Genomic DNA, 24326 nt, shown 5'->3' on the forward strand with positions numbered 1-24326 from the left:
CCACCTTAACCTGGGGCCAGATATAAAAAGGTAAGCGCCAATGAGATGATGGAGAAGAAGGTGAAGGGAAAGGGCAATCCAGTGGATTTGGCTCCCAAGTGGTGAAGTGGTCTAAGACACTGCATCTCAGTGCAAGAGGCGTCACTGCAGTACCTGGTTCAAACCCAGACTGCATCACATCCGGCTGTGATTGGGAGTCCCATACGGTGGTGCACAATTGGCCAAGCGTCGTCTGGATTTGGCCGGGGTAGGCTGTCATTGTAAATACGAATTTGTTCTTAACTGACTTGCCTAGTTAAATAAAGGTAAAATAAAAAAAGTAAAGAAAAACCTCCTGTTTGACCACTATCCCTCCTTCCTTTCCTATCTCCACTCTTCTGGCTTGTTCTGTCTCCATTCCTCCCTCCTCTGCTATCACCACTGCTACATCCCTCTCTATCTCCACCTTTCTGTCATGTTCCATCTCCACAGTCACCAGTAAAGGTGTGTGTTTGTCATCCAGCCTGTTGTTCAAGCCCCTGAAGTTGTTCTTGGCTCCCATGATGTATTTCCCCAGGATGGAGGAGCCATCAGTGTTGGGGTCGTATCCTGCAGCCTGGCCAGAGCCCACCAGAACCTGCATGTTGGCCTTCATCACAGCATGCAGCCTGCCCACTACCTTGTTAGCTGTGATCCAATTAACCACGTCTGTGGTGTTAAGAATAGACCAAACCAATGACACTGAATGCACAATGCTTTTACATACATACAGTACTAAACAGAGTGTGCGTGTGTGTGAGGCCAAGTCAGTACTTCCTCTCTGTTTAACTGTGACCTTAACACAGAAACGTGTCTTAACTGAAGACTTGAAGGCTGTAACGCTGCACCAGAGCCTGGATCACCTGCTGGCGTTAAGGTATCTGGTTCTCCCCTGACCCACCACCGTCTTCTTCCCATTGGACGACAACAAAGGGAACAGATACATTCTCATTGGTCTGTATGGCAAGACGATGTCAAATGAGCTGAGGTGGAGTTCTTACCATGGAGGTTATGGGAGGGACAGTCTGATGTCGAGTTTGAAGTACAACAGCAGCAGATCCAACGAAAAATACCCCTGGGATAAACATGAAATACGAGATGAAACTGACCTTTGAGATAGAGGTTGTTCTATTGTTGGTAGAGGAAGTTGGCTGTATAACACACATACACACAGTATAACCTACCGTATGAGGTAGAAAAAGGCCTTAGGGGAGGGGATGGTGAGACCTTCTCTGAAGTAACTCAGAGAGCTTAGATCGGGCAAATTTCCACTCAATGTCAGCGACATCCTGAGAGGGACAGGTAAGCAGCAGTCAGGGCCCATCCTAGAATCTCTCCTAAACTTTACTGTGTAATCACAAAGGTCTAGAATTTGAGCTTTGAAACACTTTTATCTGCTACATTGGGATGCAGTTTCTTCCATTCAAAGGCATTATCCTGCCCTTGAGGTGGACAAACTAAGAGCCAGGTTTCTTGAGTTTAATCTGATCTCACCTCAATCTTCTGGCAGGAGTTTGTGATCATGGCAATGAGCATATTGTGCAGCATGATGACGAGGGTGAAGATGCCGTAAAGGATCATGCCACCACAAACTCGGACATGTCCATATAGTCCTGGTTTGCCACCCCAAACATGGTCCAGAAAAAGGAAACGAAAAGTCTCATTAAACCTATGGAATGGAGTTAGGGTTGGGAGGATTATGATTATCATGAGGGCTCTAACAAGAATGAAGCTAGGTAGTAGTGTACTTCAACATTTTCTTTACCTTCCAAAATATAGTTGGGCAACATAAGGAACATAGATGTCATTGATACCATAGAGGAAAGCTGTTCCAATTATCATGAATATGAACATGAACCTAGGTAGAGAGAGAAGAGACTCATTTCTGTAAACCAATGAACTAACCCAGCGACCAACCACACCATATGGAATGAGCAGTGCAGAATATTCTGTTGATGCGAAGCAAACTGGTCTCTATACAACTCCATGGTGATGGACTCTCCCAACAACGTGATGAGGAACCACATATAGGAGGCCGAGTGAAGAAGAAACTCAATCACTGAAATCTAAAGTATGTTTCCCACCTGAGAGACATACAGTAGAATATATCACAGGAGGTTGGTGGCCCCTTAATTGGGGAGCACGGGCTCGTGGTAATGACTGGAGCAGAAAAGGTGGAACGGTATCAAATACATTGTTTCCATGTGTTTAATGCCATTCCATTTACTCCATTCCAGGCATTATTATGAGCCGTCCTCTCCTCAGCAACCTCCACTGGAGTATAAACATAGGCAAGAGCAAATACATGAGACAACTGAGCCATACATCTGCAGGCCCAAGACAGACCCGAGCAGAGTCACACAAGGCCCATACAATTTCACCACCTTTACAGAACTTCAAGACATCTGAGCTTGGACTTGGATGCGATCCAGTAGACGAGGCAGAGGAGGGTCATGGGGAAGAAGATCCCCACAGACACCAGCAGCTTTCATCCTGCTTCCCCTCCAGCCAGACAGGTTCCCCCACCAAATAGAGGACAACACCTGCTGGCAGATAGGGTGTGCCAAAAACTAGAGAGAGAGAAAGAGTGGCAACAATTCACAAACTGGACATATAGAGAGGGATGCACGATCTCACTGAACATGTTCATTATACTGTAAATCAATGACAACAGCACCCCAAATAACACCACTCAGAATCTACTAGCTCTGTAGCTGCTTGTGGCTCTACCTGTTTCTGGTTATAGATGACTGGGCTCTACCTGTTTCTGGTTATAGATGACTGTGGCTCTACCTGTTTCTGGTTATAGATGACTGGGCTCTACCTGTTTCTGGTTATAGATGACTGGGCTCTACCTGTTTCTGGTTATAGATGACTGTGGCTCTACCTGTTTTTGGTTATAGATGACTGTGGCTCTACCTGTTTCTGGTTATAGATGACTGGGCTCTACCTGTTTCTGGTTATAGATGACTGTGGCTCTACCTGTTTCTGGTTATAGATGACTGGGCTCTACCTGTTTCTGGTTATAGATGACTGGGCTCTACCTGTTTCTGGTTATAGATGACTGTGGCTCTACCTGTTTCTGGTTATAGATGACTGGGCTCTACCTGTTTCTGGTTATAGATGACTGTGGCTCTACCTGTTTCTGGTTATAGATGACTGGGCTCTACCTGTTTCTGGTTATAGATGACTGTGGCTCTACCTGTTTCTGGTTATAGATGACTGGGCTCTACCTGTTTCTGGTTATAGATGACTGTGGCTCTACCTGTTTCTGGTTATAGATGACTGGGCTCTACCTGTTTCTGGTTATAGATGACTGTGCTCTACCTGTTTCTGGTTATAGATGACTGTGCTCTACCTGTTTCTGGTTATAGATGACTGGGCTCTACCTGTTTCTGGTTATAGATGACTGTGGCTCTACCTGTTTTTGGTTATAGATGACTGTGGCTCTACCTGTTTCTGGTTATAGATGACTGGGCTCTACCTGTTTCTGGTTATAGATGACTGTGGCTCTACCTGTTTCTGGTTATAGATGACTGTGGCTCTACCTGTTTCTGGTTATAGATGACTGGGCTCTACCTGTTTCTGGTTATAGATGACTGGGCTCTACCTGTTTCTGGTTATAGATGACTGTGGCTCTACCTGTTTCTGGTTATAGATGACTGTGGCTCTACCTGTTTCTGATTATAGATGACTGGGCTCTACCTGTTTCTGGTTATAGATGACTGGGCTCTACCTGTTTCTGGTTATAGATGACTGTGGCTCTACCTGTTTCTGGTTATAGATGACTGTGGCTCTACCTGTTTCTGGTTATAGATGACTGGGCTCTACCTGTTTCTGGTTATAGATGACTGGGCTCTACCTGTTTCTGGTTATAGATGACTGTGGCTCTACCTGTTTCTGGTTATAGATGACTGGGCTCTACCTGTTTCTGGTTATAGATGACTGTGGCTCTACCCGTTTCTGGTTATAGATGACTGGGCTCTACCTGTTTCTGGTTATAGATGACTGTGGCTCTACCTGTTTCTGGTTATAGATGACTGGGCTCTACCTGTTTCTGGTTATAGATGACTGTGGCTCTACCTGTTTCTGGTTATAGATGACTGTGGCTCTACCTGTTTCTGATTATAGATGACTGGGCTCTACCTGTTTCTGGTTATAGATGACTGTGGCTCTACCTGTTTCTGGTTATAGATGACTGGGCTCTACCTGTTTCTGGTTATAGATGACTGGGCTCTACCTGTTTCTGGTTATAGATGACTGGGCTCTACCTGTTTCTGGTTATAGATGACTGTGGCTGTACCTGTTTCTGGTTATAGATGACTGGGCTCTACCTGTTTCTGGTTATAGATGACTGTGGCTGTACCTGTTTCTGGTTATAGATGACTGGGCTCTACCTGTTTCTGTTTATAGATTACTGTGGCTGTACCTGTTTCTGATTGTAGTTTATGGCGAGCCTCAGGCGGGTCAGGTTTGGGATGCCGTCCTCGAACACTTGCTGGTCAAGGGCGCCCTGGTTTCAGTCTCCACAGCTGTTCAGGATGGTGGTGACCTCACTCTGGTTAAGGACAATCCCCAGCAGCTCCACCACAAATTCCTGGCACAGCTCCTCCAGACACAGGTACTGAGGCTGTGGGAGAGATAACACAAACAACCACTCAGATAAACAACCTAATAACACTTCACATAACAGCACAGAATAAATCAAATCAAATTGTATTGGTCACATGCAGATGTTATTGCGGGTGTAGCAAAATGCTTGTGTTCCTAGCTCCAACAGTGGTATCTAACAATTCACAGTAGAATCTAACAATTCACAATACACACAAATCTAAAAGTAAAATGGAATTAAGAAATATATAAATATTATGACGAGCAATATACAGTAGAATAGAATACAGTATATGCAGTGCCTTCGGAAAGTATTCAGACCCCTGGACTTTTTCCACATTTTGTTTGGTTACGGCCTTATTCTAAAATTGATTAAATTGTATTTTTTTCCTCAATCTACACACCATAACCCATAATGACAAAGCAAAAACAGTTTTTTTGAAATATTTGTTAAAAAAAATAAAGTCGAAATTACATTTACATAAGTATTCAGACCCTTTACTCAGTACTTTGTTGAAGCACCTTTGGCAGCGATTACAGCCTTGAGTCTTCTTGGGTATGACGCTACAAGCTTGGCACACCTGTATTTGGGGAATTTCTCCCATTCTTCTCTGCGGATCCTCTCAAGCTCTGTCAGAGTGGACGGGGAGCATTGCTATGCAGCTATTTTCAGGTCTCTCCAGAGATGTTAGATCGGGTGCAAGTCCGGGCTCTGGCTGGGCCCCTCAAGGACATTCAGGGACTTGTCCCGAAGTCACTCCTGCATTGTCTTGGCTGTGTGCTTAGGGTCGTTGTCCTGTTGGAAGGTGAACCGTCGCCCCAGTCTGAGGTCCTGAGCACTCTGGAGCAGGTTTTCATTAAGGATCTCTCTGTACTTTGCTCCGTCCATCTTTGTCTCAATCCTGACTAGTCTCCCAGTCCCTGCCACTGAAAAACTTCCCTACAGCATGATGCTGCCACCACCATGCTTCACCGTAGGGATGGTGGTAGGTTTCCAGGCCAAAGAGTTCAATCTTGGTTTCATCAGACTAGAGAATCTTGTTTCTCATGGTCAGAGTCTTTAGGTGCCTTTTGGCAAACTCCAAGCGGGCTGTCATGTGCATTTTACTGAGGAGTGGCTTCCGTCTGGCCACTCTACCATTAAGGCTTGATTGGTGGAGTGCTGCAGAGATGGTTGTCCTTCTGGAAGGTTCTCCCATCTCCACAGAGGAACTCTGGAGCTCTGTCAGAGTGACCATCGGGTTCTTGGTCACCGCCCTGACAAGGCCCTTCTCCCCCGATTCCTCAGTTTGGCCGGGCGGCCAGCTCTAGGAAGAGTCTTGGTGGTTCCAAACTTCTTCCATTTAAGAATGAAGGAGGCCACTGTGTTCTTGGGGATATTGAATGCTGAAGACATTTTTTAGTACCCTTCCCCAGATCTGTGCCTCGACACAATCCTGTCTCAGAGCTCAACGAACAATTCCTTCAACGTCATGGCTTGGTTTATGCTCTGACATGCACTGTCAACAGTGGAACCATATATAGACAGGTGTGTGCCTTTCCAAATCATGTCCAATCAATTGAATTTACTGCAGGTGGACTCCAATCAAGTTGTAGAAACCTCTCAAGTATGATCAATGGAAACAGGATGCACCTGAGCTCAATTTCGAGTCTCATAGCAAAGGGTCTGAATATTTATGTAATTAAGGTATTTTTTATACATTTGCAAACATTTCTAAAAACCTGTTTTCAATTTGTCATTATGGGGTATTGTGTGTAGATTGCTGAGGATTTAAAAAAAATCAATTTCAGAACAAGGCTGTAACATAACAAAAGGTGGAAAAAGTCAAGGGGTCTGAATACTTTCTGAAGGCATATGAGAGGAGTAAAGCAGTATGCAAACATTATTAAAGTGACTAGTGTTCCATTATTAAAGTGGCCAGTGATTCCATGTCCATGTCTATGTATATAGGGCAGCAGGGAATAAAATGGTAATAACTTTTTTTTACATTTTTAGTCATTTAGCAGACGCTCTTATCCAGAGCGACTTACAGTAGTGAATGCATACATTTCATTCATTTTTTATTTTCCGTTTCTTTTTCCGTACTGGTCCCCCGTGGGAATCGAACCCACGACCCTGGCGTTGCAAACACCATACTCTACCAACTGCTCTACCAACTGAGCCACACACATAATAGTATGGTAACAAGTTATAGTTACTCACAATTGAAACATTCATTGCCCAGTATAGTTATATTTCTGTTCCAGGGTAATCTCGGTTTACCCAGAATTTAAATCTTGCATACTTAATTTTTATATAGTCTGTCCAAGAGAGATTAGTTCCAGGGTAATGCACCACATACTTTGTGCATAGTGACTATATGGGCATAAGCACAAACAGGATCTAACCTTGAGCTCACGTTCCTTCTTGGAAGATTACGGACCTCCTTTCCGAGGCCGAAGGCACTGAACATGGCATTGTATGAGGTGATGGACAGGTAGGCCATACTGTCAATGCCACGGTAGGTGTTGAGACAGGGAGAACTTCAGCAGGTCATACTGCCGCCCATTCCAGCACTCTAGACAGGCACAGGTGATCTTGTGTGGCCGTGGCCCTTCTAGGTCAGCATGGTGACAATCTCATACAGGTCCTTCTGACAGGCCAGGGTCAGCGGGATCATGCCGGGGGCAAACTGCAAGTCGTCAACGGAGTGGTCGAAGATGGCCAGGGAGAAGGATTGCACGTCCATCTTGTTGCCCTTCTCCTGGTCCAGGCAGTCGAGGAGCCTCTTCACCACACAGGGCTGGTTGGTGTCGACGGCGACCAGCAGGACAGGTTGAGGGCTTCCAGCTGACGGATAATGCCGTCGCCTGCTTCAGCAGGCCACACACCATCATTATGTTCCCATCCTGGATGGTACTGATCCACGCCTCTTCTTGTTCACCATCTCCTGCCATTGCTCCAGCTAAAACCACAAGGAGACACAGAGAGTTCATTGCTTTGAAATTTCTGAATCCAAACCATTAATTAATACAAATATTTATAGTAAAACTGCAATATGATACAAATCACTATTAAATAATTTGTTTGCACTGGGTAGTCTACATATGAACATTAAGATATTCATAAAGGGAATTTGTGAGTACCATGCAGTATCAAGGTATGACAGGACAAAATAGCATTATAATCTGAGAAATTATCAGGAATAAACATTATGAAGACATAAGTAGACAAAATGTAATGTTACTATGAGGACCACCCCTAGATGAAATTGCAAGATGCTATCAAGACCATCAGCAATAATAGGTCTCTAATCTAGTAAATCTGTTCATATTCATTCCTATCATTTCTTTTCATTGTATGTATTTTGTTTACTGCTTTTTAAATAATTTGTAGTCTCATTGTAAAGCACTTTGAGCTGCAAATAATGTATGAAAGAAGCTTTACAATTTAAGTTCATTATTGCAGTATTATAAACTAAATTGACTTACATTCTAGTACAAAATTCATGCATTTGTGACACATTTTACATCATATTTCAATCTATTTTAACATCTTTTCTTTGCTAAGTTTGTTTCAAATACACTAACCTTGAGGTTTCCCATTGTTTCTTTAGTGAAAGTGACAGACAGTAATTGTTGTCCGTAGTGTGAAGGTAACCTCATATTAATCGGTGGAAATCCAAGCACCCTGGTTATTCTTGAGGCTAAGAGGTTGGTAGGAGAGAACGGCAATGACGTCCGCTGACTGCTGTTTGGGCTCACTGTGGTAATGTGCTCTCGGCTGACTACACAGGTTAGCTTGGTTAGAATGTCTTGCCACAAACTAAATAACACAGCTCTACTCCCCTGGGACAGGACTAATTAAAAAGCAACCATTTCAGTGTTAGACGCATGGCAAGGCCCAAACCAGGGAGTGGCCCTTGCCTTCCATACCAAGCCTCTATTAACATTATCACTGGAAATGCTCCCCAGTGGAAATGCTGCAGATGAGACACTGTTAACAGGTAGCAGGAGTAATTAATATTCCCTGTGCAACAAGTTCAGTGGTGAAAAAATACAAGGAACAGCCAACAAGGCAAAATAAATCACAGTTAATTTAATTGATCATTTCAATTATGTGATAAGTTCCAAAAAAAGATGTACTGAACACAGTCTATGATTGATGCTGTTTATAGTATACAATATATTATAGGTCATCATTAGCACATAGCATGTGTTAACAGTGCAAGAACATACAGCCTTCAATGACCTCAGGAGAGAACCAATCACTCAGAGCAGAGTGGGGAATAGAGGTAGGCAGAGAGAGATTCATTATTTTTCCAGCTATATAGATACAGAACAAGTCAGTAAAATACAAATATACATATAGTATATTAAAAGCAAAATATTGTCCACTTTTGCTGCACTGCCCACTGATCAAAAGCAAAAATGTGTTACTATACAATGCATTCTTTCCTAGTCCACCCAGATAACATGGGGGTCCACGGGGTCTCCACAGGTGCTGGCATGCATCTGGATGTGGGACAGAGGGAACCTGAAGGAGCAGAGAGGGCAGGGCACCATGGACTCCTCTGGGCTGGCAGGAGAGACAGGGAAGGGGCGGGGAACAGGGGTCACAATCCCCCCAGGGAGCTTCCTGGTCTCCAAACGCTGGCAGGAGGCGGCGTGGAGCGGCAGGTACTCTGCAGTAAAGAACACTGCAGCATAGAGAAAGAACAGACAACGGGTGTCAATACTACTGTTGATTGTAACAGTGAATCAATATACAGTATGTCATACAGTCCATGAAGAGACAGAATAAGAAGCCAACATAAACACACCTCCGCATATTGGGCATGTGGTCTCAAGGTCACCAGTGTCCTGAGGATGAGGGGCTGTGGCAGTGTGTTGTAGCGTAGCTATAGGCCTCTTACCGACTGCAGGTTTTCCCTGCTTACTACAGGTGGTGCCATTCAGCTGGTTCTGCCTGGGAGGGAGGTAAAGGACAGATTCATGCTGAGAGATACTTGTGAGCTAGAAGTTGCTCCTATGTGCAGATCCAGGATAAGCTTACCCTCCCAAAATGATCCATGGGGTGGAGTATAGAGGAATACCTGCTTTTGGAGTTTGGTTTTCTCTTCTGGTGTCTTTGAGAAGTATTTTCCTTGGAGCTGCGAACTGTGCTTAAACAAGCCATTGAAGCTGAAAAACATCACAACTTATCATTTGTCAAGCTTAGTGTTGCCAAATTATTTACCAAGCAAAATGCATGGTATTTCTGAGAGCTGAGGTGTTTACCTGTGTGAGGGTGTATATTTCCCATATTTCCAACTGGCTTGCCTTTGTTGGGTGTAGCTGTATGAGCCCCTGGCTTTCCCTGGTTGGGGATATGGGTAGTTGCATCTGGCTTGGCTGTGGGAGGGGTAGAGGTTGCTGTATTCTGAGTGCCAGAGGATGATGTGTGACTGGGAGACAAGGAAGTGGAAGGAAGGGGAAGGGGAAGGGAACGCCTGGCAGCCTGGGACGCTGTGAGGACCATACGAGCTGTCCGGCTCAGAACCACACCCTCCCTGACAGCAGGGGGAGACAAACCAAGGTGTAAGTAATTTTCTGTAAAAGTATTTATTCATTCAATGCTGTCTAATCTGTTTGACAGTGCTTCATACAAAACTGAAAATTCCTCCACTTACCCTTTCGTTCCCCCAAAGAAGGTTCTCTGCACAGCAGGGCTGGACAGCCATTCTCTCACGCCTGATGCCGATTTATCTGGGGTTGTCTGAATAGAGAGAAGGCCAAAGGAGAGTGAGAATACAAGCACAAACACTTCTGGCCTCTGATGTTTACCAATAATACTATTGTATATTCCCAAATTATAAACTGGGTTGTTCGAGCCCTGAATGCTGATTGGCTGACATTCTACAGGTATGACAAAACATTTATTTTTACTGCTCTAATTATGTTGGTAACCAGTTTATAATAGCATTAAGGCACCTCAGGGGTTTGTGCTATATGGCCAATATACCACGGCTGTGTCCAGGCATTCAGCGATGCATCGCACATAAGAATAGCCTTTAGCTGTGGTATATTGGCCATATATCACACCCCCTTGTGCCTTACTGCTTAAGAATACACACACTTACCCTCATCTCATAACAGTCCAAATCCATCACCATAGGGTCGTGCCATATGATTTCAATCACCTTAACTCAGATTTTCACAAATGTTGTAGCTTAAACCCTTACATCTGAAGTGTTTGTGTTGTGCCCGTTATCAGTTGAGACACAGTATACTCTTGAATAGGGTAAAAGTGATTGAAATCATTTGGAACAACCACATAAGACAAAACTCTTATCTGTTTTAAATATAATTCAGTCATTTAGCAGACGCTTGTAACCAGAACAAAACATTTTTTTTTGGGGGGGGGGGGGGGGGGAATAAGACAGAGGTCTTATTGAACATACTATTTGAAGAGGTAGGGTTCAAACTTTTTCGCAAGATGGGCAGAGACTCTGCTGTCCTAGCATCAGGGGGAAGCTGGTTCCACCATTGGGGTGCCAGGACAGAGAAGAGCTTTGACTGGGCTGAGCGGGAGTTGACCTCCCGTAGGGGTGGGTGGACCAAGAGACCTGGGCCCGGTTTCCCAAAAGCATCTTAAGGCTAAGTTCATCATTAGAACCTTCATAGGAGCTATGTTAAATCCCTCAGCTGTTTCCCAAAACCATCGTTATTAACGTTGAACTTGAAAACGCTTGTGATGTAACCCCTGCCTCAGACCACTCGTAGAACAACCAAGTGCATTGTTAAGATGCTTTTTGCCCTCCTATGTCACTTTATACAGAGAAGATCTCCGCTAAACATAGAATCACATGGTTTATCCGTCTCTCTGTGACCACCAATGACCAGAAAAAAGTTGACTACAATACAAAGTTGCCAATGTCTTTGCAATTGATACAAAGTGATGTATAAAAAGACACCTCAAATGAAAATATAAACAGTAAGCTATAGACTCATGTTCAATCATTTTATTTATATTCTGCTACTTGTAGGCTACGGTCTGTAAGTCTCAATATATTTTATGTGTAGTCTAACATGTGGGCAATGATGTGACAAATTGGTGATTTAGTGCATTTTTATAGGGTAAGCATTAGAATAAGCCACCTCGATATTTGCAGCCGTAGGTGGTAATATCTTTCTAGTAGCTGATCCGTCGTCAAGTATTGTGAAATAATTATAATGTTAAGGTAAGATTTGAGTGGAGAAAGCTGACCCGAGAGCAGCGCTCCCTTTCTTTTAATCCTATCAGTATCGACACGCTCTAACAACGCACTTAGTGATCGTTCGCTCTGCATGGTGTTTGGGAAACGCATGTTATATCTTTGGCCTTTGTAAGAAAGATGCAACAAGGTCTACTGCTATCAGGAAACCGGGCCCAGAGGCGTTCTCTGCGATTTACTGTACCTTTCTCTCTGAAGAGTTCACTGCCAAGCCCTCAGTCTATACACACACACACCTGACCCTGGCTCTCTTTGCCAGTCTGTGTGGAGCCCTCCTCGCTCTCCTCCAGGGGGCTGCGGATGCGCAGGAAGGACAGGCCAAACTGAGAGCGCTTGTTAAAAGGCTGAGTGCAGGTTACTCTCACCCGGTCCCAGCTGTCCTCTGCACCTTCTGACAGGAAATCACCTGGAGGAGGGGGGGGGGGCAATTGTTTTGACTAAAGGAGGGTTACTAAAGAAGCATCTTCGGACACTGATTCTCATTCCCTTTATCTATGTTGCATGACATATCAGTCCTACTGTTGTCATAGGGCTGAGATCCATCCAGTCTATCTGGTCTCACCTTTCTTGAACATTCTCACTCCTGTCAGCCCAGTGCCCTGTCGGGATTCTGCTGGACTCATCAGTGTTGCTGTTGGCAACAGGGTGATATAGGGCTGGTCCAGGGGCCAAGAGGACCGGCCGACATCAATCTGAATGAACGCAGATCCACAGTTCCCTACAAATAACACAGCAAGTTGGGAAACGGTCATTAAATTGTATGGAACATCAAAACAAAACGATAACAGTGTCCCATTGTGTGTTTACTACAATACATAAACTTCGTTGTCAATCTTGATGAGCCTTACCCACATCGATGTATCCAAAGTATGAGGCTCGCTCCAGCTGCAGTTCTGCTCTGAGGACTCCACTTCGGTCCTGGGGGTTGCACAGCCACGACCTGCTGTCTCCACCCACAACACACAGGTTCTCCACACCGTTCTTGGGGTCCTGCACCATTTCAATACAATTAGCTAGGAGCGACATGTACAGCTACTGATGCAACCCATGTGACATGGCTACATACGCTGTCCAGTAGCTGAACCTTTCTCATCATGCCAAATGCTTTTGGTTAATGCTAGCTGCCTAGATAATTTAACTACCTAACGTTACTGAGTTTCTAACTATAGTTAGCTAGCTACTCATTGCTAGCTAGCCCTAGTCTACTTGCAGTAAGCTAAGTTAGTTGACAGTTAAATACACGAACTTACCTGTGACGTGAATGAAACGACGTGTTTAATTTTCACTGGGGCCATATTATGATCAAATTAATTAGCTGTCTGTTTATGTAAAATTCAGGAGATTATCCGCTGAACAGTTTGTTACTCGTTCTTTTTTCCCGCCACCAGAAAACAACCACCGCTGTGAGTGTTGACAAACGGAAAAGGAACTCGCGTGCAGTGTTCATATTGGCCCTCCGGTTTTCCAACCCGGAAATGGCATGCGCTAGGAATTCACAGCACTCCCGAAGATGGCGGGGGTGTTTGAGGTGGAGGTTGATGGTGTAGAACACGATCATGGACTCGGACACCACGATGAACCAAATCAGGTTAGGGTGCCACAGGTGTTACGGTTGTAGAATCAGAAAAAAAAAGAATTGCGTGAATTGTAAAGTGCGCACGTTGCTGCTAATATGGAATAGACCTGTCTCTCTCACCGGCGAGTAAGCGTCATACGGTGTTAGTTTTATCTAACATCCCAGTTGTCTTCCCATTTTAGCCAGACAGGTAGGCTATCATTGAGTGCATTAGGAAACCAAGTATATATCCAATTATAGTACAGTCAGCTAAGACAAATGTACAAGGACCCTGGGTGGGTATAATTTGTGGAACGTTCCAACAGGAATCTGTTCCAAAAACTAAGTAAATAACAAGGTTGCCAACAAACAACACATACAAAGTTGTATAGCGGCAGAATAAGATAACGGGTAGGAGTGGGCTATTTCATTAAGTTTTTCACTCACTGTCCACGTTTATTCCGAAAAATGTCTGTTAAGAATAAGTTACGTGGTGAGTTGAAGCCTATTCGTTAGCTAGGTGAATTTATCATGCTACTTTGTATGCGTTGTTTGTTGGCAACCTTGTACTTTACGAAGTTTTTGGAACAGATTCCTGTTGTAACGTAACACATTATACCCGCCCTTGCCTTGTACTTTACGTGGTAGCTAACGCTAGGTAGCCACAGATAGTTAAATCGATCATTCTGGTTTACCTGCCCCGAATTCGCTGCTTTTACTTGACAACCTTTTTGTTCTCATATTACAACAGCAATTGAGTCAATGATGTAGTAACGTTAGGGTTGTCACGAAACCAGTATCGCGATAGCTTATTTTCCATGACACATTAAGGAGAACACAAAGCAGACTAAACACTTTGGTCCTTTAAAAAAAACTTCTGTATGTCAAATATTGTGTACTATAGTTTGGAAAAGAAACATGTGATTCTGGGTGACACACAAGGCTGCTTGTTTCCAACATTAGGACTGCTTTCCTCAGGAAATGTAGTAGTTTGTTTCATGGCCAAGATACCGCTGAGTATTGCATACTAGTATCGTGACAACCCATTAGATGGCATGCCATACAAGCGTTGATGTGGCAGTCTGAGTCACAGGTCATATCCTGGCAGCTCGAGCTCTCTAATCAATGCTTTGGACCAGAGGCCAATTTCTTTCACCATTTAGCACTAATGGACAGAAACTGTGCATGTTCTCTTTATTGGACAGCAGTGTTAATTTATTTTAGTGTTCACGTCTGTCCACTATCAACCGCCTCCCAATCCACATGATCACTGATCAGATTACAGAATGTTTTGTTAACATGGCCATTTTTTATGCATGCAATCATTGTATTTAGTAGATGAATTGTGACAGTTTATCTACAAGGTTCTAAATGAATGTATGTTTATGTATGTAGAACATTACTAATGGAGTTAGAAGCCTTTGGAACTGTCGTGTTTGTCTGTTTGGCTTGTTCTCACTTCAGGTCGACCTATCCCATCTGTCACCGGAGGAGAAGTGGAGGTCAGTCTCTTCACACAATTATTAATTCTGGCTGCAAATTAGATTTCACACGTTGAATCACAAAAGTCTAGTGAAGTTGATCATGAAGCCTAATTGATAAACTAAAGGCTCTAAAGTATATCAACAATGTTTCCTTCCAATGAAAACTGGTAATGTGTTATGAATATGTCGATTTATAAGAATCTATCCAGATACCCAGGCCTGAGCAGTAGGTTGATTGTTGTGTGTGTGTCCATACTGTAGGTTGGAGCATGCCAGGATGCATGCGAAACACAAGGGCCATGAGTCCATGCACGCTGAGATGGTGCTTATCCTCATTGTCACCCTGGTCATCGCCCAGCTGGTCCTTGTGCAATGGAAACAGAGGCACCCCAAGTCCTACAATGTAAAATAATCTCACTCTCTCTCTCACACCCACACACTGCACAGTCATGCTCATGCATGACTGTGCAAACACAAACACATGCTCTCTTATGGGCAGAAAGAGGGAATACACAGCATGCCTGCAGGCAAATCATACAAATCACACTTCACATACTGTATAGACAAACTGTCCACAGACCAGTTTCTTCCACTGTACACAGTCTGGTTCTCAGTGTTATTCAGTCGCAAATTTACCTTATGTGTGTCTGTACTTTAAAATGTGTTCTTTTTATTTTTGTAGCTGGTGACTCTGTTCCAGATGTGGGTGGTTCCTCTGTACTTCACCACCAAGCTTCACTGGTGGAGGTTTCTGGTCACGTGGTTCATCTTCTCTGTGGTCACTGCATACGTTACCTACCGTGCCACACGCAAGCCCCTGGTGTGCACCACGCCCAGGTAAGGCCCCATACACAAGCCCAGGTAGTGTCTACACACATCCATATAACACCTCATATATTGTGCCAGTAATCCAAAGGTAGCTGATTCAAAACCCTGAGCCGACAAGGTGAAAAATGTGTCCATGTGCTCTTAAGCAAGGCACTTATCCCTAATTGCTCCAGGGTTGCTGTCCAATAATAGCTGATACCTTGCTCTGACACCACTCTTCGAGGGTGTGTCAGGGGGAGTGGGATATGCAAAAAAAACACATTTGCACTTGTACATGTGTGAATAGGAGAAATGTAAGCACCCACCTAATAATTTTATACCGAATGCCTAGGTGATGCATGATAGAATGGTCATGGTAAGAGGGCCACCAATCCAAAGTCCCAAATGTAACCTGTCATGCAGCCAGTGCTGCTCTAGGCAAAATACTGATCTATGTTTCTTCACATTACCTCTGCCAGTTAGCTGAAATATGTCTGAATGTTTCCTTGTGTTTCTTTGGACAGGCTGGTCTATAAATGGTTCCTCCTCCTCTACAAGATCAGCTATGCCACAGGGATAGTGGGCTACACTGTCGTCATGTTTACACTGTTTGGCATCAACTTGATATTTAGGTATGTTCTGGTTATTTCTAGGCCCAATTGTGTATTTATGGACAATACCAGTGGTTTACAAGGATTGTGCTTGTGTAGTTAGTAACTTTCTCTCTAAAACCTTCAAATAAGTTTAGATTTTTAGAGGAGGTGCCAGAGCTTTCTTTGAGAAGTAGTAACATGTTGATCATGCTAATAGTATTGATGATGCTTTTGGTTGGCTTTATTTCCAGAATAAAGCCAGAGGACGCAATGGATTTTGGCGTGTCCTTGCTGTTCTATGGTCTGTACTATGGCGTCCTGGGTAGGGACTTTGCCGAAATGTGTGCAGACTTCATGGCATCGACAGTGGGGGTGAGTATACAAGTACTTGTTTTTTTTAAGTAAAGGCTGTGAATCTGTCCAGCCACACTATATTGTGTCTCTGACTTCTCTAGTACTACAGTGCGTCTGGAATGCCCACCAAGCACCTCTCAGACAGTATCTGCGCTGTGTGTGGCCAGCCCATACTGGTTGATGTCAGCGAAGAGGGAATCATCGAGAACACATACAGACTATCCTGCAACCATGTGTATTCTTTTTCATCTAAGAAAAATGCTCTAGATAAATATGAACATATTTGAATAACACATAGGAGCTTGATGTGGTAGAACTGATTTATCTGTTGCATAAAAGCCGTAACTGGCAGTCAGTCGTGGAAAACAGGTGGTGTACGCACACAAACACCAAAGGGAAATTGACCAAACAGACGTGTGCATGAACTTTATTTCTGAGATGTGACTGTTGTTCGTATGACTCAATAACACTGTACCATGAGCCCGTCTCACTTCCTGTTTCTGTAAATAATGTTGCCCTATGTCATCTCCTGTATTGACTGCCTGTACTAGTCTTCCATGAGGTGAAATGTCACATGTTATATGGCATTTGTGGTAACTATGTTCACATTTTGAGGACATCAGATTTGAATAGCTTACTGGTGATGTTGCTGATATGGTTATTAGTGTGCCACAGGGAAGTAGGAAGAAACTTTCCAGTATGCCCTTTTACTATGCCTACAGCATTTGACCCAATTTCCCCTATTGTTTCATATTTGGCCTCATTTTGTAGTTATTCTCATGTTTTTAGGGTTGAATACATACACATGATTTCTGTATTTTGAAAGTTATATATCTTAACTTGATTGCTGACAAGCAAAACCTTTTGGGACTATGTCAACAATGGGCTACTGAAACAAATACCAAAATATTGTTTTTGGGTGGAATTTTCCCTTAACTCTCTCTGCCTCAGATTCCATGAATTCTGCATACGAGGATGGTGCATCGTGGGAAAGAAGCAGATATGCCCGTACTGCAAAGAGAAGGTGGACCTGAAAAGGATGTTCAGTAACCCGTATCCTTTACTCTTCTGCTCTCATATGACATGTTTGTGTTTTTATTTAGTTTTCACTTTTATTTATACAGGTAAGTCAATTAACAACAAATTCTTATTTACAATGACGACCTGTCAGGGAGCGAGCACAGCACATATAACACACAGGTTTAGTAATATCCTACATCTCTTGTAGTGTGTCTTAGTGTTACCTTTTTGTGTTGTGTGTGTTTTTAACATTCAGATGGTCTCACTCAGTGACCCTTTGTTTCACCCACTCTCCCTCTGTTTGTCAGCATGACTGGAATTCGCACAGTCCAGAGCACATAAGATGGCAAATGTTGAGGCCGAGTTATTTTCCTTGGCTGTGATGGGAATAAGTTGTTTCCTGTAAATGCTGCAGCATTGGCACATTTACACAGTGATGTTGTTCATGGGACTTTTGACCCACATTGATATGTAAACACAAACTGGAACAGGATATTATGGGAAGGGACCTCAGGTGAAGTCCTCTGAAAACAAGGTTAACCATTGTCTGATAGCTGTCTTCATGGAGACCTTGCATAAAGTAGTTCCAGTTCCTCTTTTGCTGCAGTAAAAACTCAACAGACGCAGCTTTCTGCCATTTCTGCTTTAGGGGACGGGGTTTCCATTGCATCCACTCAATACACAAATCCTTTTTTGACCAACAGCATACATACTGTATTTAATTTCACACCATTTTTATTAAATAACACCCTAGAGCAGGGGTTCTAAAACTTTCTCAGCCTGGGACTCAAATGAGAAATTGGCTGTTTTCCCGTGTCCCAAGCTCATGAAAACATGCCCCCTTTTCGGGGCCCGACGCGAGATTTGTGCCCCCCAGGGGCCTCGTGGCGATCAGGGCCCCTGGGCACGTGCCCGGTTGGTATTCGGCCATGATTCGTATAAGTTTAGTTAGTCTAGCCAGCTAACTTACCAATCTAAAAATTGTAAGTGACTGACATAGCAAGAGAGAAACTGCTGGTGCACAACCACATTTCTAAATGTCACCTTGTGTATTCTACTATTCTAACTGTCAACAGGAAGTTGAGACCACGACTGAGTCCCCACCCCCCAAAATGTTTTGATATATCAATCATTTCTTCCTTTGAAATGTTGCAGCCCACCATTTAACATGTCCGCGACTATACTTTAAGAACGGTTGCCCTAGAGCAGAGTTGTTATTTGATGTTAGGATATCCAGTGCATTCGGGAAGTATTCAGACCCTTTGACTTTTTCATTACCCTTTACTCAGTACTTATTTGAAGCACCTTTTGGCAGCGATTACAGCCTCGAGTCTTCTTGGGTATGACGCTATAAGCTTTGCACACCTGTATTTGAGAAGTTTCTCCCATTCTTCTCTGCAGATCCTCTCAAGCTCTGTTAGGTTGGATGGGGAGCGTCGTTGCACAGCTGTTTTCAGTTCTCTCCAGACATGTTCATGTCCGGGCTCTGGCTGGGCCATTCAAGGACATTCAGGGACTTGTCCCGAAGCCACTCCTGCATTGTTTTGACTGTGTGCTTAGGGTCGTTGTCCTGGTGATTCCAAACTTATTCCATTTTATGAATGATGGAGGCCTCTGCGTTCTTGGGGGCCTTCGATGCTGCAGACATTTTTTGGTACCCTTCCCCAGATCTGTGCCTTGACACAATCCTGTCTCGAAGCTCTACAGACAATTCCTTCGACCTCATGGCTTGGTTTTTGCTCTGACATGCACTGTCAACTGTGGGACCTTATATAGACAGGTGTGTGCCTTTCCCAATTCAAATTTATTTATATAGCCTTACTTACATCAGCTGATATCACAAAGTGCTGTACAGAAACCCAGCCTAAAACCCCAAACAGCAAGCAATGCAGGTGTAGAAGCACGGTGGCTAGGAAAAACTCCCTAGAAAGGCCAAAACCTAGGAAGAAACCTAGAGAGCAACCAGGCTATGAGGGGTGGCCAGTCCTCTTCTGGCTGTGCCGGGTGGAGATTATAACAGAACATGGCCAAGATGTTCATAAATGACCAGCATGGTCAAATAATAATAATCACAGTAGTTGTCGAGGGTGCAACAAGTCAGCGCCTCAAGAGTAAATGTCAGTTGGCTTTTCATAGCCGATCATTGAGAGTATCTCTACCGCTCCTGCTGTCTCTAGAGAGTTGAAAACAGCAGGTCTGGGACAGGTAGCACGTCCGGTGAACAGGTCAGGGTTCCATAGCCGCAGGCAGAACAGTTGAAACTGGAGCAGCAGCACGGCCAGGTGGACTGGGGACAACAAGGAGTCATCATGCCAGGTAGTCCTGAGGCATGGTCCTAGGGCTCAGGTCCTCCGAATCATGTCCAATCAATTGAATTTACCACAGGTGGACTCCAATCAAGTTGTAGAAACATCTCAAGGATGATCAGTGGAAACAGGATGCACCTGAGCTCAATTTCGAGTCTCATAGCTAAGGGTCTGAATACTTATGTAAATAAGGTGTTTAATTTTTTAATTTGGAATACATTTGCAAAAAATTCTAAAAACCTGTTTTCACTGTGTCATTATGGGGTATTGTGTGTAGATTGATGAGGAGAAATGTATTTAATCCGTTTTAGAATAAGGCTGTAATTTAACAAAATGTGGAAAAAGGGAAGAGGTCTGAATACTTTCTGAATGCACTGTATGTAGTATTGGGAAGATGTTATCCATTCCCCAATATCCAGCCTGATTCTAGTAGTGTCCTGAAGGATCTATAATAATCATATTGTCACAGGCTGGATGTGTTTTATTACAACTCTAAATGAATTGCTTAGTCAAGGTTTGGTTGGGTCAGATCGGTTGGAATCAGGGGTGGGGTAGTCACTTAATTATCTGCCTCCTTGACCCATCTGAAGCTGGGAGAGGCCACATGTCATGTATGGACAACTCCTGGACTGGCTCCGCTACCTTGTCGCTTGGCAACCAGTAATCATTGGACTTGTGCAAGGCATCAACTACATCCTGGGGCTGGAGTGACCTGGGAGAGTGGAGAAGGACACACAAGCCATATGGAGATGGTAGATAATGCACTGGCCTGACTAGGAGGCTTCACCATGGACTATAAGAACATCTATTATAAACTGTGTCTATACATGTACTATTTGTATATATTTATAGGCACATAGTATCTGTATTTAAGATGTATTAGAATTTGACTAGTAACCTGGGTTTGGATGTCTGTTTTATTGTATTTTTGTTCAGTCAATCACAACTTTTTAAACAAATGCATTGTACATTTCATTGCTTAGTAAAATGGTCCTCAGTTTTTTGGAGATGCTTTTTCAAAGGTAATTTGTCTTAAGTTTTGGTTTCTACAGTAATGAGTGGCTAACACGGCCCAGATATGTGAGTGGAGCGTTGTAGAGTGCCGGTCTTCGTTTTGTGTGTTAAATCTGCACCTTTTTGTAAGTAGAGGTCCTGGTTGAATGTAGCTGCTGGGGTGAGGGTTTCTAGTCCCTCAGGAGCGGAGCACTGGGCTCAAGACAGTGTGTCCTATCCTACTACAGACTTCATCTCTTTAAGAGGGGAACTGCAATATGTCCCCCTTGCGCCTCCCTCAGACGGCCGCACGTGTCTGTGTTCAGCCCAGATGACTCTCAAGAAATAGGTACCGTAAAAGACTATGCAAAAAGGTGAATATAATTTGATCATTTTGGTTGTCTATTTACTTTTTTGTCATGTTTTTGTTCTTTTGATTGTCTTATTAAACGTGACACAGTCAAGATCAGGTGTAGACCTTACTTAATTCAGACCAGATGCACTAGTATAGACCATTCATGACCTGGGGGATTTTGGGTATAATTTCCAGAATATTATACTTCCTGTTCCGTTAAGATGCAGTATAGTTCTCGTCATATGAAGAAACATACCAGACTGATGCCAGTCATGCCACCCTGGACTAGGATTGGGTGTGGCCATTGAAATATGACGTTCTTCTTTTAGACTGCTCTTGTGAAGAATACAGGTAAGCAGTGAAAATATGTGTATTTCACCACAATATTTCACATTTCTTATATGATTCATGTCCATGTGTTAAATGAGTTGCACTTAAGTCATATGGTAGAGGGTATATTACACATGAGGAAATGTGACCTGTAAATGTGAAAGTAACATTTGAGGTCAAAGAGTCTAGTAACTAATTTAGTCTGATTGTGTCTAACATAAATACGCAAAATAACTTGATAGGGAATTCCCTTGTGTGTTCTTGGTCAGCGTGGGTGCGTTAAGGGGAAGTAACTGTGCATATATACTAAGTAAATGAGACGGTGTTGTTACAACTAGCTTTGTTGACCAACTCGCACAGTAGTCGGACAGAAGCCAGTATGCAGTTGACGATTCTTCTCACAGGTAAGAGATCCTCTAACATTCTCACACACACGTTCACTGATGTATGGGAATGTGGATGTTTCTGCTGCATATGTATTTACATTTCTGTGTGTATGTGCCTGTGTTACACAATGGCTGAGGGTGTGCTCCATCTCTTCTACAGCCTTCGCGGGGTTTTTTGGGGTCCTGCGCTCAGAGGCCGCTGCAGGTGTGTGTCCGTCTATATTCCTGCATACATTTTTTTATGTTTCATAGTGTCTCTAACTTCAGTTGATATTGTCTAGATTCCACAGAGGTGCCGTCTCCCAGAATCCTCCAGCCCCATAGGTCCAAAATAAGAGCTGTTAAAGGTAAAGAATTCTGCCATCTCAGTTATTCTTTTTGAGTTTTCATGAAAGTGGCTCATCAATCATGGATACTCTTGAGTGTTTGAACTCGAGGATTACCTGGTCTTCACCTCCAGTGTTGCTGGGTGTGCGGTCAGATAATTCTATTCTGGTGTTGGTTAGGAACCACCATTTTTAACAAACAGGATGTGTTGTTTGTCATACACAGGAGAGCAGTTGATTATTGAATGTAAAGCAGACCCAGGCCTTCCTGATGACTTTACCCATGTCTACTGGCTGGTCAACAGCACCTTCCCAGAGGTAGCCTTCACTGATGGCAGAGTATCAGAAACAGAGGTGTAAGTACTGGGCTTTGTCTTCACATACTTTATTGGAAGCCACACTAAACCATGTCCCTTACTTTCTTCTCTTTTAACCATGCTGTTAGTACTGTACTGCTGTTTTTATATTTCAACCACACATGTAGAGTAGGCAAAGTCCACAGTGTGAGTTCTGTTGAGCTGGTGTACTATATACTGTGGCGGGAGTGTTGGCTAAGAGTTGTAAATGTGGTGCTTTCAGATCAGCCTCAGAGGACGGCAGGGTGATCCAGAGGAGTCTGGTGTTAAAGAACGTGACTGCAGAGGATTTTAAGTCCACTTTCACCTGTGTAATAAGCAGCATAGCTGGGCTTGACCGAAGGACTGTCACACTGATGCCCAATCACAAGGCTAGTTTTCCCTCATTACCTCATGTCCTCTCCCTTCGTCCTTCACTCACTCCCAACTCAAAACACCAGGGGAAACCGAGAAAGGAATTTAAGAAGAAACCTAGCAAAAAGGATCAGGGGAAAAAAAAAAACCACGCTAGCAAGAAATTAGATTAGATGGATGGTTTTAGTCCAGTACTTAACCCTTGTGTGGGTTAATGATACAATTGAATTATGTTTTTTCAACCTGAGACATGTCCTTGGCTAATTTTCTATGAAGAACATGTAAAATAACACTTTCATTGAGTGCACACTGTGCACCCCCCTACACATTTATATTACATATGTGGTGTTCTGGTCCACTGGACCCCCCCCCCCCCCCCCCCACACACATTTATATTACATATGTGGTGTTCTGGTCCACTGGACCCCCCTACACATTTATATTACATATGTGGTGTTCGAGGCACTTTTATTACCCTCGGGTCCAGTGAATATCTCCCACTTTTCTCCCACTTTGTAGTGTGAGAAACTACACTGTCTTGCGGGAACCTCCACAAAGTTATTTCAATACATTGTAAAAAATGCTGTATTTTCCCACACTACCCCAGCCAGGTGCAAATTGGGGGAGGGACACCTCAAATAAATAGCTTTGTATGTGTGGCTCCTTTCCACAATCAAACAGTATGGCAAAAATAATCTCTGCTCAGAGGGCCTTAGAAAATATTTTTGCAGAGAGAGAAGGTAGTGTGGACGGAGCGTCTTCAACTTTGGAAGATGAAACATTTTCAGAATATGAGTATCAAATGTCTCTAGCAAGACGGAGTCTGACAGTGAGTTGGAAGAAGAGGATGAGATTGACCCTGAGCCAGCCCATCAGCAGCCAGGACCAGCCTGTCAGCAACCAGCTCATCAGCAGCCTGCAGGAGGAGAAATGTGGATGTAAAAAAATTGAAGTTGAATAGTCTTGCCAAGGAATGAGCCACCCAGCATGGCTGCCAGTGTGATAAGGATGCAACCAGGGCCAACGCGAATGGCGGTTACTCATGTGCAGTGGCGACTCGTCATTCAGGGCAGGTTAGGCAGAGCCTCCAGTGTTACTGTGTTTTGAGCCACATATTTTAAGCAACAAAAAAAAAACAGGCTTGCCTGTTTTGCATGTTATTTTGGCATTAATACGTGTCACATCAGTTTTCACAATGTACCAAATATATATCATTGAGTTAATAAAGCCACATACAAACAAA

The 24326-nt window shown here is 43.6% G+C and overlaps 3 protein-coding genes and 1 pseudogene across 5 annotated transcripts; 2 read left to right on the forward strand and 2 right to left on the reverse strand.

Annotated features, from left to right (window-relative positions):
* Positions 1–833: 833 nt before the first annotated feature.
* Positions 834–8214, reverse strand: LOC106603242 (short transient receptor potential channel 2-like; annotated as a pseudogene).
* A 478-nt stretch (positions 8215–8692) lies between these two features.
* Positions 8693–13305, reverse strand: xndc1n (XRCC1 N-terminal domain containing 1, N-terminal like). Its single transcript, XM_014197021.3, has 9 exons — positions 13115–13305; positions 12713–12854; positions 12427–12582; positions 12101–12270; positions 10281–10366; positions 9889–10160; positions 9705–9792; positions 9432–9577; positions 8693–9308 (listed from the first exon to the last, which is right to left on the reverse strand). The coding sequence occupies exons 1-9, from the start codon at positions 13157–13159 to the stop codon at positions 9067–9069; spliced, it is 1347 nt and encodes a 448-aa protein (XP_014052496.3). The 5' UTR covers positions 13160–13305; the 3' UTR covers positions 8693–9066.
* A 59-nt stretch (positions 13306–13364) lies between these two features.
* Positions 13365–21440, forward strand: rn121 (RING finger protein 121). Of its 2 annotated transcripts, none has more exons than NM_001141475.1 (9): positions 13365–13452; positions 14884–14921; positions 15165–15306; positions 15586–15740; positions 16235–16342; positions 16555–16675; positions 16759–16892; positions 17609–17710; positions 20574–20988. In NM_001141475.1, the coding sequence occupies exons 1-9, from the start codon at positions 13375–13377 to the stop codon at positions 20692–20694; spliced, it is 999 nt and encodes a 332-aa protein (NP_001134947.1). In that variant the 5' UTR covers positions 13365–13374; the 3' UTR covers positions 20695–20988. The 2 variants fall into 2 exon arrangements, with proteins under 2 accessions (NP_001134947.1, XP_014052069.1); XM_014196594.3 differs by having other exon boundaries at positions 13368–13630; positions 20574–21440.
* LOC145878656 (interleukin-1 receptor type 2) lies at positions 21112–24326 on the forward strand. 2 transcript variants are annotated; one of them, XM_082974589.1, is made up of 7 exons: positions 21112–21350; positions 21553–21682; positions 22000–22065; positions 22208–22252; positions 22329–22394; positions 22600–22729; positions 22953–24326. In XM_082974589.1, the coding sequence occupies exons 3-7, from the start codon at positions 22041–22043 to the stop codon at positions 23254–23256; spliced, it is 570 nt and encodes a 189-aa protein (XP_082830715.1). In that variant the 5' UTR covers positions 21112–21350; positions 21553–21682; positions 22000–22040; the 3' UTR covers positions 23257–24326. The 2 variants fall into 2 exon arrangements, with proteins under 2 accessions (XP_082830715.1, XP_082830716.1); XM_082974590.1 differs by lacking the exon at positions 21112–21350 and having other exon boundaries at positions 21550–21682; positions 22022–22065.

This window comes from Salmo salar, chromosome 04 (genome assembly GCF_965601325.2).
Source record: "Salmo salar chromosome 04, fSalSal1, whole genome shotgun sequence".
NCBI classification, from domain to species: domain Eukaryota; kingdom Metazoa; phylum Chordata; class Actinopteri; order Salmoniformes; family Salmonidae; genus Salmo; species Salmo salar.

What these genes read in the sequence shown, in the direction of transcription:
- xndc1n (XM_014197021.3), bottom strand. Translation starts at nt 13,159, where the DNA reads ATGGCCCCAGTGAAAATTAAACACGTCGTTTCATTCACGTCACAG. An exon ending in GCAAAGAGAGCCAGGGTCAG is followed by an intron (nt 10,367 to 12,100) that starts GTGTGTGTGTGT and finishes CTCTCTATTCAG; the next exon opens with ACAACCCCAGATAAATCGGC. An exon ending in AAATATACACCCTCACACAG is followed by an intron (nt 9,793 to 9,888) that starts GTAAACACCTCA and finishes GATGTTTTTCAG; the next exon opens with CTTCAATGGCTTGTTTAAGC.
- rn121 (NM_001141475.1), top strand. Translation starts at nt 13,375, where the DNA reads ATGGCGGGGGTGTTTGAGGTGGAGGTTGATGGTGTAGAACACGATCAT. An exon ending in ACCACGATGAACCAAATCAG is followed by an intron (nt 13,453 to 14,883) that starts GTTAGGGTGCCA and finishes TTCTCACTTCAG; the next exon opens with GTCGACCTATCCCATCTGTC. An exon ending in AAAAGGATGTTCAGTAACCC is followed by an intron (nt 17,711 to 20,573) that starts GTATCCTTTACT and finishes ACCCATCTGAAG; the next exon opens with CTGGGAGAGGCCACATGTCA.
- LOC145878656 (XM_082974589.1), top strand. Translation starts at nt 22,041, where the DNA reads ATGCAGTTGACGATTCTTCTCACAG. An exon ending in GCGCTCAGAGGCCGCTGCAG is followed by an intron (nt 22,253 to 22,328) that starts GTGTGTGTCCGT and finishes GATATTGTCTAG; the next exon opens with ATTCCACAGAGGTGCCGTCT. An exon ending in CAAAATAAGAGCTGTTAAAG is followed by an intron (nt 22,395 to 22,599) that starts GTAAAGAATTCT and finishes TGTCATACACAG; the next exon opens with GAGAGCAGTTGATTATTGAA.